This window comes from Vipera berus (assembly GCF_964194415.1).
Source record: "Vipera berus genome assembly, chromosome: 1".
NCBI lineage: Eukaryota > Metazoa > Chordata > Lepidosauria > Squamata > Viperidae > Vipera > Vipera berus.
In genome coordinates, this window is record NC_138202.1 from 294,487,044 (window position 1) to 294,499,623 (window position 12,580).

At 35.9% G+C, this 12,580-nt stretch overlaps 1 protein-coding gene across 3 annotated transcripts in view; it reads left to right on the forward strand.

Annotated features, from left to right (window-relative positions):
* FEZ2 (fasciculation and elongation protein zeta 2) overlaps nt 1–12,580 on the forward strand; it is a 30,604-nt gene that overhangs the window by 1,472 nt on the left and 16,552 nt on the right. For 2 of the 3 annotated variants that reach the window (XM_081324290.1, XM_081324288.1), the window contains exons 2-6: nt 789–897; nt 2,651–2,767; nt 6,320–6,464; nt 8,631–8,899; nt 12,234–12,314. In XM_081324290.1, coding sequence (XP_081180416.1) covers nt 789–897; nt 2,651–2,767; nt 6,320–6,464; nt 8,631–8,899; nt 12,234–12,314 — 721 coding nt within the window. The remainder of the gene's footprint in view (nt 1–788; nt 898–2,650; nt 2,768–6,319; nt 6,465–8,630; nt 8,900–12,233; nt 12,315–12,580) is intronic. The other variant, XM_081324289.1, reaches the window with a different exon arrangement.

Genomic DNA, 12,580 nt, shown 5'->3' on the forward strand with positions numbered 1-12,580 from the left:
CAGAGCATAAGGAGCATGTTTGAGAAGTTTGGCTTTTAGTGAATGAATGAGAAAACACTCAGGTCAGTTTTGCTTTGCTCCCCATGCCAGCTGGAGCAGCTAAAAGACTGCAGAAGCTCCTTCTAAGATTCACCTGACCTCAGAACGTAAGCTGGCTATGGCTTTTTTGTCCCATATCAGGAATTGAAAGGCAAGAATGAGCCATGGCTTGATAATGGAAACATTAGAAACTGCTTGTTTAATGCATGAAGCCTAAATAAGGCCAAACTATACTAATTTTTTTTCTTCAAGGGTAAGCTTGAAATAATTACAATACATGGGAAGAACTTGATGCACATGAAGGTCAACAGTAGCTAAAGTACTGGCAGCTGTGATTTCTTGTGTATTATAATTGTGTTCTGCTTTTATAAGCACTTAAGAGAGAAAACATTTTTTTCTATTATATATACTGCTAAATAGATACTTACATAGTTGAGCAGGGCTTTTTTCATTCTTTGGCAAGTTGGTATAAGACAACTCATGAGGGTCTTTAGTCAAATCATAACACTGCATACATTCTCTATTTCTATATGCAAAATTGGCTGACTCAAATCTGGCACCGAGCACTAAAGGCAAATATCCAATGACGGATACTTTTGGGGTGGGATGGAGATTCCTCACTCATGGCTGTGGCTTATTGACATACTTTGGGATTAATATGTTACAAAAACTTTTAAAAGCAGAAGCTTTACTCACTTTAGAATCTTAATTTCTGCCTATTATAAGGACTGGGTTTTTTCTTCTCCCAGGATTTGGAATGCTCTGACAGATAATTATGGTAATGTAATGCCAGTTGATTGGAAATCATCCCACACCAGAACTCTGCACTTGCCAACCCTGAATCTTTCTGAAAAGGGAGTAAGTATTGCCAGAACAATTTGAAAAATGTTCCTTTTGTCCATTTAAATCTGTGTCCTAGACATCAAACATTACATAATCTGTCAATTTAATTAAAGGCTCCTTTGCCATACCATTATTAGCTTTCTGATTCTGTTGACATCACGGGTTTTCTTCTTTAAAATTTATCTTAACACGTGCCCCAATGTCCAGTAAGATATGTTAATTCTAAAAAATATAAGAATTATCATTTTAATGCTAATTCCTACATTTGCATTCCTGCAGGTTTCATTGATTATGTTGTCAGTTCTAATCAGGCATAATACTTTTTGTTTAAGCCAAAAATCAAGTAAATAGTAATAATAACTGATATAAGAATAAAAGCAGTGCTGTGTTTCATTAAAAATATATGCAATATATTATTCCTTCTTAGCTGGTATAAGGCAAAAGATAGAAGCATTTAAACTTTTTCAGACTGCCCTGGAAAGCTCTTAATGCAAAAACTCCCTTGAGTAAAAGTCAAGAGCTTGGGATTACACTGATAAACCCATGACATTTTCTCAACAATGGGGCAGAAATGATTCTCCATTATCTGCTTTTTATATTATTATTTGTTGCTGCAGCTTACAACCCTGAGATTTCCTGGTGACTTCTTACCAAGTCCAGCTATGCTAAGCTTTTTGGAATCAGCTAAGCTCAGGTAGTCCCAAAGGTGCTTCTTTTCACGAGGCAACTGGACTTTCTTGTTTTTCTTTGAAGACATTTCGCTTCTCATCCAAGAAGCTTCTTCAGCTCTGACTGGATGGTGGGGAATGGAAGGATCCATCCAGTCAGAGCTGAAGAAACTTCTTGGATGAGAAGTAAAACATCTTCAAAGAAAAACAAGAAAGTCCAGTTGCCTCGTGAAAAAAAGCACCTTTGGGACAACCATGACTTGGGTGACTGAGAATCTCCATAGACATTAAGTTCAGATAGGTTCTTTCGCTTACTTGGATAGATCTACGTGCTGATCCCTAGAACTGAATCAGGAAATCCATGGAAGAGTTTTAAGGTTTGTAAAAGAGCAAAACTGTTAAGAAATAATAGAGATTTCCTTTACTGAAGATGTACGCCTACAACCTATCAATGCATAAAGTGTTTATCACAGAGCCTGATATTGATTAGGGACACTCAGCTAGCTTCCATGCCTAAGGGAAGATTCAAGCCTCAGTCACTTAGCTTCTAATCTAGCACTTTAGCCATTTTGCCACACTGGCTTTCTTTAACCATTTTGAGTACATATCTTACTTATTTTGAAGAATAAATTGTGACAGTGGCTTTGGACCTCACTATATGTTCAAATATAGGTTTAGCGGTTTTTTTCCCCCATTACCTCTCCTCTGAAGCCGTAATAGAGTCCAAGCTCAATAGTTTGTTTTAGGATATCAAGTCATAGAATTTTATTTTATTCTAAATAAAGATGTCTTAAGAAATTTATCCTTTTAGGAATAAATGTGATCTGTGAACTGACAAGACAGTATCTATTTATTCAGTTCATTTGAATTAACCAACCTGAATGGCAGAATATTGTTTGTTTGTTGAACTGGATTTTGATGTGTAGGTTGAGCACTACATAGATAGGGAAGATAATAATAATAATTTTGGGATGTCAGTATTTTTAATCGTTAAGCATTTTTAAAGGTGCCATACACGATTATATAATTAAGTGTTAACAATATTTGGTTGATTTCTCAGTCTTTTTAATAACCTGCTTTTATTTTGTATTTTCATGCAGGTTAACGATAACTTGAACCTGGACTTGTCAGATGATGAAGAGTTGAGAGACCAGCTAGACATGCACTCTATCATCGTCTCCTGCATCAATGAAGAACCTCTCTTCACAGCTGAGCAGGTAAAGTTCAAAAATAAATTTGTCCAATTTAGCATCAAACATTTCTTCTTTCAAATATGTTTGGAATGCCCAGAAACAGCCTAGTAAAGGTAGGGTCTAATACAGAAAAACCCATGTTTTAAATGCAGAAGAGATTTACTGTTTCATTCTTAAATTAGAACTTATATGGGAGAGTTGCAAATTGCCCAATGCCTTCTGCTAGTCTTCTTTGTGGCCCTCCAGTGTCCCTGGGATCTCCACCTTTTTATAACTCAGTGGGATGAGCAAGGGGGGAAAAAACACATTGTTTTCATTTTACTAGAAAAGCAACTATTTCGATTTTTTTAAAAAGAAGCTTAGCTTAAACCAGACATGTCAACCTTATGACGTCATGCGACATATGAGGACTCTTGCCATTGCTAGCAATGGGATGGGCGCGGCTTCTTTGTGACACGTCCGGCCCGTGGGCCGGCAATTTGACACCCCTGGTTTAAACCCTTTCTTCTCTCTTGTTACTCTTAGCTATGTATGTGTACGACAGAGAAAAAAAATGGATGAAGTGTGTACATGTAAGTTGGTGGGTATGTTACAGCCCCCCCCCCCGCTCATATTATCCCTGAAAAGTGTTTTGATAGCAAGTGCCAGCCCCCCTCAACTGTGGAAAATACTCCCGCATTTGATAAGGGTCACAATATTCAAAATAGTTTTCCAGTATTTTATGAATGGCAGTAGGAAAATAAAGTTGGTCTACCAAAACAAACGAAACAAAAAACTAAACTAAACTAAAACAACATGACAAAACACAATTGAATAATAAAATTGATATAGAATGGTTCGTAATGGTATTTGTGTTACTTTAGTAAACTCTATATATGATGAAACGTGTAGCTAACTTCTGATATAAAAGACATTTTTTGTATGGATGTAACACCCATTCAATGGACTAACACCCATTCAATGGATTTCTTTGATAAAGAGATTTTACTTCAAACAATGCCATTTGCCTCAGTTATGTAATTCCACAAATGAACAATTGATAGAAATGGTGCAAATTTAGGTTTAATAAGCATTCAAATTAACCACCATCCAAATGTTTATTAAATAAATACTTTATTGTTTTTCCTGGAGTTCAAATGTGAATTTTTAGATTTTAGCACACATTAGGAGTAGGGAACCTTATTTTTTTGAAATGCCATTAACTCACAGGATGTCAACCGCTCTATGCCAAGCTGTGTATACATAGAGGACTTTTTGTATGAATGTTTCGTTTTTATTTATGGAATTTATCTTCACCTCAATCTTATCAGACTCTAAGCAGCATACAAATACTGATGAAAAATCACAATACTAACAACAGCACACTGGTACCATTGATTCCACAGTCAATTCCCCAAGACTTTCAGAAAGAGCTAAGTTTTGACCAGGTTGTAGAAAGCCATGAGAGTAGGAATCATCTTTTCCCCATGGGTCTAGTTGTTCCATAGGAGGACAGTCCTCCCAAGAAATCAGTGGGGGCTCATCACTTCTTATGGTGGGTGAAACCTTAACCCTCCAACTCAGATAATAGCAATAGCACTTAGACATATACCATCTTAAAGCACTTTACAGCACTCTCTTGGCAATTTACAATTTGCATATTGTCCCCAACAATCTGGGTTCTCATTTTACTGACCTCAGAAGAATGGAAAACTGAGTCAACCTTGAGCCCCGTCAGGATCAAACTCAGGCTGTGGGCAGAATTTGCCTGCAGTACTGCAATTTGACCACTGCGCCACCAGATTTACTTAGGAAAGGGTCTATTTGAGAGAGGCAAACTCTTAGATACTTCTGGCTCCAAGCTATATAGGATTTGAAATATATTGAATTTTACTCAGAAACAATACTGATAGACGATAAAACTCCTACAAAATATATGTGTGTGTATATACATCTCTTCCTTATACAGATGACTTCTACAATGCAACTGTTTTGTTTTTCTTTTTTCTTGAAGCAATCAGTGAAAAGGATTATCAGAATGGTAGGGAAATATACTGTAATAATTGTGTTCACTAGCTATCCATTCACTGTTGCACTGGTGGAAGATACTTGTATTGTACTAGCTCATAAATGCACGGCTATGTGTTAGCAACAGTTTCAGTTTCCTTTCATGTCATCTGTGCAGCATTATTTAACTTCTCTGATTAGACTACTTTAGTCATTCCTCCCATATCAGTCTTCCAACCATTGAACATTCCTTGAAAAATATTTTATCCAAGAATCCAGCAACTCAGATCAGACCCTAAAATGATAACTGTGCAAGGGAATGAGAGCTGTAATACTGTTACCAAGGCACAAATGAACTGCTGTATCCGGTATTACAGATTCAGGAAAGTCTTCCAGATTGGTTAGAGATGGATAATGTAGAAACATGCTTCCTATTTAAATTGGTAGCTTTTATTATCCAAATCCACATACAATTGCTGGATTAATATGCTATCCACTTTTGCTTCTCCACATTATGCTTGTTTTCCTAACCCAACTAGTCCCTGCTTTGTTAATTTTTCAGAAAATGATTAAAACATGGCTTTTCTGACGCCTTTGGAGACTAATCTATGTTTTGCTTCCTTTCAGAACAATAGTGGATTGTTTTAGTTTTACTGATGTTTTCTGAGAATTATTATGCTGTTTGTGGATTTTATCATTTCTCTGACTTGATTTGTAAATCACTTAGAAATGTATAATTCCATAGAAATATAAGAATTGACTAACTGAATAATATGATATTAATTTATGACTACCGGTATATTGTTCCAAAGGCAGGAGTGGTGTCAAGGTTCCGATAGACAAGACCAAATAAATCAGAGCTCCAAGGCTAGAAGTTTCCTCAAAGAACATATTTATTGGTTACATAGTATTGGCATGGTCAAAAGTGAAACCAAGTCTGTTACAAAGTTAAACTTCCCATCCCAAGGCTATGCAATCAACTACATTTACCAATAGAATAGTTTGGTGGGCTTTCTACCCAACTGCTACCCCTCCCAATCCAACTGGCAAAAATAACCTTGGTTCCCACAGGACATTAAATTGTTTAGACTAGCAAAATTCTTCCACACCCCCTCCCATCTTTGTGGCAACTAGAATGAGCAAGATAACTGCTGTTGTAGAGTTGACAAGTGGGGTCTCCATGGTTAATGTTATAAACAATAATTTATATATAAATCATAATTAACTGAGTGGCTGTAAATTTAATCCTAGGTAGTGACAGAAATTTCTCTCTCTGAGCACAGAGTAATTGTCTACTGCAAACTCCATATAGGCTTCAGGAAGGGTATCCAGGCAGTAAATGCTCAAGCTCCATTCAGTTGCCCTAATTCCATCCCAATACAAGGGATTATTGGTTACATAATTAATTTAAAGATATTTCTCTATTTTTGAAAATCACCCCATGATATTGTTGTATTCATTATTAGAACTTTTATATTTACACTTTTAAAGTCTTTCAGTGATTAAAAGTTATTATTAAATAGTCTTTACAAAAATAAATAATCAGTATAATTTTGTCTTTGGTCCTCTATAACTTTATGTGGGTGGAAGGTGATTGAAGAAATAGAGGAAATGATGCAGGAATCTCCCGATCCAGATGATGATGAAACACCCAGCCAGACAGACCGTCTGTCCATGTTGTCCCAAGAAATTCAAACACTTAAAAGGTCTAGTGCAAACCACAATTATGAAGAAAGTAAGTGATGTTTACTTGTATCTTCTGTTCAATGTTTGTCTTAAAATCTGTTCTGCATTTAAAGAATATGCTACTGTTATACCCATCTTTTACAGTGTACCAATTTTTATTATGCAATAATTACTTGATATATGCTATATTTTGAAGAATCAAAATATGGAAAACTGAGCCACATATTTGAAACTTGAGAAAAGAACCCATCATACAACTTTCTTGAAAAGCTTTCTCAAAATTAGTTGTGACTTATCCTATCCCTCTATTTTCTAAATAATGTTTACTGTTACACCAAGGACATTTTTATCTTTCTCTCAGATTTTTATTTTCTGTTGCTGAAAGACAAGGAAAGTAATGATTTACTATTTTCTTTCCTAAAGAACACAAAGTAAGGAAGTATGCAGTTGCATTAGATTATGAAAATTGATGTTGTCTTCCAAAGAAACAGCCCATAATCTGGAGGTTTATACACTTTTTATCAGGCTGAAAAGTTTCTGGAAGTCTTCCAGTATGTGGCTTTCTTTTCTTGCACACAAATATGAGAAGAGAACTGTACTTTAAAACTTCTTGAAAATACAATTTCAATCTTACCTCCTAGATTACTTCTGTATTGAGAAAACTATAGTTGCTTCAATTCCAGTTCACCATGACAGACTACCAGATCCGCATTCTTGATATTATTTATGTTGTTAAATGATTTCATATATTTATAATGACTTAGTACTACCTTGTTTCCCCAAAAATAAGACCAGATCTTGTTTTCCGGGTTATCTTACTCACCTCCAGCACTGACAGCCCCACCCAGCAGGTCCACTTCTTCTGGGGCCGAAGGAGCAGCTTCATTCTGCAGCTGCATTCCAGCCTGCATTTTGCAGTCAGGCCTTTCTGGAAGGCCTATGCAGCCGAGTACTGAGCTGTGGATTGAATCCATAGCTTGGTCCTCAGCTGCAGAGGTCTTGCAGAACCAAACTATGGATTGAATCCATAGCTCGGTTATCAGCTGCAGTGGCCTTTTGGAAAGGCCTGTGACTGAGAAATGCAGGCCTGGCTGTAGAAAACACCGGAGAAGAAGTGGGCCGGTGAGGAGAAGCCTGGCTGTAAGGTAAGTAGGTGCGGGGCGTGTGGGGCAGTTCCACACTCCCCACCCCTGCCCTAGCTTGATTTTTAAGTGTGTGTGCCTTGTCCCCAAACTAAGGCTTATTTTGGGGGTAGGGCTTATATTAGGCCCACCCTGAAAAATCAAGCTAGGGCTTACATTCGGGGTAGGCCGTACTTTCAGGGAAATACAGTATAATCCTAAGTGATTTGGAAGTGGGTATAGTGGTGTTTGTTTAGAGTTTTCAGCTAATAAATGCAATAGTACTACTTTGCAGTTATATATGTCGGCAGGATCCAATCTGGGTCAGTCATCAGAACCAAAGGTTTAGTCTTCTGAGCTTTCGGATTTGTGCTGGAACCCCATCTTCAGGGAACGTCTCTCTAAACTATGCTAAGGAGAGGTTCCCTTAAATTGGGCTCCTGCATGAGTATGAAAGCTCAGAAGACTCAACCTCTGGTCCCAATAGCTGACTCAGACTGGATCCTGCAACATTATCCTGGGACAGATATATTGGCCTTCATTCATGCGTATATGTCTATAATTTGAAGGTACAGTACTTCTGATATAAATAAAGAGAAAGTTTGCAGTTGTGAATATAATTTAAACCAGTGTTTCTCAAACTTGGCAATTTTAACACATGTGGATTTCAACTGCCAGAATTCTTGGCTGGCTGGGGTATTTTGGGAGATGAAGTCCACACATCTTAAAAATGAGAAACACAAATTTAAACCATTGAGGAAACCATCTAAACTAAACTCCCTTGAGCTTTGAAAAACCTGGAAGCTATGAGCTGCAACTTTGTACATGCTAAACTGAATTAAAAACAATTAGAGGGAGGAAGAGAGAGAAAATTGCACTGTTAAACAGTTCAAAATTGTTTTAAGTGATTTTTTTAGAGATCATATCTACATGAGATGGATGGGGATTTATATATATATATAAATAAAGTAATGAAGCAGCTTTTAGCATAAGTACACTTAGAATATGTTTATTAGGAAAAGTGTTGTTGGAATTATATTGTCACTGCAATATATTGCTTTAGCGATCAATGTTTTCTGATATTTTGAAAACAGGGGTGCAAAAGCTGTCTATGTCCGAATTAAACGATCTCTTAGAAGAGATTGAGGCTGCCATCAAAGACTACTCTGAGGAGTTAGTGCAACAATTAGCCCTACGGGATGAATTGGAGTTTGAGAAGGAAGTAAAGAACAGCTTCATATCTGTCCTGATCGAAGTACAAAACAAGCAACGAGAACAAAAAGAAATGGCAAAGAAGAAGAAAAAGTTAAAACATGGCACTTCTCAAAATGGAAAGCAAGAAAAAAGCCATCTTCCTGGAACAGTAAGAGCTCTGCATTGTGTTAGAAACATTGTTTACATTTTAACTTTATATAATATCTCTTAATTTTTATTTATTTTATTTATTTATTTATTATTAGATTTATATACCGCCCTTTCCCGAAGGACTCAGGGTGGTTTACAGGGCATTTTAAAATCATATCAATATAAAATACAAAGTTAAAAGAGAATTAAAAGATTAAATTATCCCTGAAAATAAAACCCCAGTTAAAATTCTCAGCCTGGGTCAGAGAGCTCAAAGAGCCAAGTCTTCATTTTGCCCAGTTATTCTTAATAATAGTTAAAATGAATAATAGTAAGTGGCATTAATGACAACAATAACATTGCCTCTTTTGGTAAATGATGGTTGGATCCCCCACATACTTTGATCGGCATAGAAATACTCATAATCTTCTAATTTTTTGATCATCACTAGTACTGGTGACATTTTACAAGACTGAAGAACGACTACTACTTTCTCAGATGATCAGCATTGTATTTCTTACTCTGTCCAACCAAATTTGTACAAGTAGTCTTTTTATCTCTTTGGGTAATTGTTACAGAATGAGGTGGAAATTCGGGAAGTGTTTGAAATGTTAGCACCTATTTTAAGTTTGGTTAACATCTGCTATTGAAATTACTATTTTTCAGCAGGGGTGTCACAGATGTAGAATTTTTCAATATATTTAAGTAGTTGTTGATGCACAAACATACAATTTTTCCTGTCCGCAGGCTATTTAAGATTTCCACATTATTCCTCTTCTCATTAACTTCATTTCATCACCTGTGTATATAATCTCCCTGTTTTGTCTTCTCCATCCACCTTAAACAATAAAACCTGCTGGTGCTATTTATGCTTATGCTACACTGCCTGCTTAGTTCTTCCTAGGCTCATTACTTCCCAGAATCCACAAGAACAATTTCTGCCACAAGCAGAAATTGTGGCAACGCAATTCTCTTAGCAAATTCCCTCTGAAAAGACATTAATTACAAAGCAGAATTATATAAAAGGTTAAATGTAAACCATACTTCTTATAAATAACGAGAAAAAATAACATCTATCAGTATATTGTAAAAAGTACATCATTTGAGAGACAACTAAGCTAAGCATGTATGTTGCAAACACTTTTGTTAAAGACTATTGTTCTGCTGTAATTTATGTTACATAGAAATAATGTGATGTGACCTATAATTTAACCATTAATTTGCCAAAGTAATTAGGAGGTCCAATGAATTATCAATGGAACCTAGCTAATAAATGCATTAATTATCTTCTACTACACTAAGGTCAACTAAAAATACTATTTATTCTGCAGAGCTTTAAAACTATGTACAGTTTTATTTCCACATTGTCTTTTATTATGAATGTCCTCTGGTAATTTAGAGTAGAAATGAAAATAATCAATATAGCCCAGTTTTAAACACATATAAAGACTATAAGCTAAGCTGCATAACAAAACAACTAGAGAATGTAAGAGTAATTTAAAAATCAAATGTAAGAATAATTTAAAATCAAGGAAAATATAAAAATGCTTTGCCTGGTGCCTACAAGGTAAAGGATTGGGTGCCAGGCATCTTTTTTCAAAGGAGAATGAATGTATTGTAGTTGAAAAAAAAAACCTTCTCTTACTCTAGAGCAGGGGTGTCAAATTGTCAGCCCGTGCGTCATCAGAAAACCGCACCCACCCCATTGTCGGCAATGGAGAAAAAGCTCCAATACGTTGCGCAATGTCACATGATGTCACGAGTTTGACATGTCTGAATGTATCAGCTGAATACCTTAATCTTCAGACACTATCTCTACAGAAGTATAAGAGTGAGCAATCTGTATATAGTCACCCTTAGAAAAATTGTTCCAGAACTGAGATATATATCTATTTCAACATAGAATTTCCTTGACACCTTAAATATTCTTATTTTAGGGAGCCATAAGCTGTTTCTTCAATATCTTTTGAAGGATTTGACACAATAATGCTGTTATAAAACAAACATAGTGCTAAATTCATAAATTATAACATTAAAATTCTTGCATCAAGTAAGAGTTTATTCTGACAAAAGCTTGGTTATTTAATATCTACATAAGAAGAATATGAACGTATAAAGTGAATGTATCTTAAAAGTCAGTGAGAAGTTTGCAGATACTCAACAATCCCACAATATGCAAATTCTAGGGATGAAACTGAGCATAATCATTTCCCTGTCATTGTCACATAGTTTGTCACACAGTATCTGTTTGTTGTAATCTGTCATTGCTGTCTTGCACTTTAGGATTAGGAGGTAGCAAGATACTGCAGTATTAGCTTACAGTACTGATTAGAGTTTACCTTCAATGATTCCATTATTCATTAAAAAATAAGGCCATTGGCAGCATGTGATTTATTCTCCGTTCTTCTATGGGCATCATATAACACTAATATGTATGTAGATTGTCTTGTGTGCAGCAGATTATATTTCTCACATTTCTCCCATTAAAACCTGAGATCCCCATACTGAAGACAGCTGCAAAGAATGAAAGAATTAACTGATTTGTTTTGTGTACAGAAACTGAATGTAGTTCAAAACATAAGCATCCACTTGTTGTAGACATTTGTTCATTTCAATACTGCAGTGTGATTTCCAGTTTCAGTTAGAATTTTCTCATTTGTGTAGGAGAAACTTGAGAAAGCAAATACAGTCAGTTGCCACGAGTAGCGGTTTGTTTTTCTGTCAAGACTTCTAGGTATAAAGGAAATAGGTTTTTTTTCTTAGTTTATCCAAACAAGACTAGCGTAGAGAGATCTTATCAGCCACCTCATATTGGAATTCTAGAGATCTAGATCTACAGATCTAGATTTATTTCAAAAAGAGTATCAACTGAAAATTGAATTCTCTGTTGTGACATTTGTTGGTGTTGTTCTTTATTTCCCACTTTCAGCTATGAGGAGTAAAAAAATGCCATTTTTAATACAAATAAGACATTGGATTATTTGATCTGTGCTTGTGATGTATAATGGAATTGAGCAAGAAGCAAAGAACTTACAAGGGCATGTACTTTAGCATGTTCTATGTGTGTGATTTCAAATATATTTAAATATATTATTTGAGATAATAAGCATAAGCCAAAGATCGTTAATGCAAAAACAACCTTATCCTAATTCTGTATATATGATATTTGGCTGGCTCCATTCCTAAATCCATGAAGAGCAAAATATTTAAAAGCCAGTGCTTTTCTCATTAAGCTACAGCTATATTTCATTCTAACATTTACCTTGCTGGCGTCCCCCCCAAAAAACCCTAACTAATACCTTTACATTTTTCTTTTCCCCCCCCTTTTTCTGTCACGTTCTCGCTCCTTATAGCGCTTCAGTATGGAAGGAATCTCAAATGTCATTCAGAATGGCTTTCGACAAACGTTTGGAAACGCGGGTGGAGAAAAACAGGTGCTGGGCTACCTTCTGACTTTGTTTTCCTTGTCTGTCTTTTCTGTCTCTGTATACATTCCTTTCTTAAAAGTTGGCAGTTTCTGACTTCAGGTGTTCTCAGAAAGGGAGGAAATACATTTCTAAGCTTTTTTGCATCTTCCCTGCCTTAAAGCTAAGAGCTGTTTACAAAGGTTTTCTTCCCTTAGTAGTTAAAGAAGCAGACAAGCCTTGATATGCACAGGGGGGGGAAATAAGAGTAGATGAAAAATTTCCCCTTAGGGTTT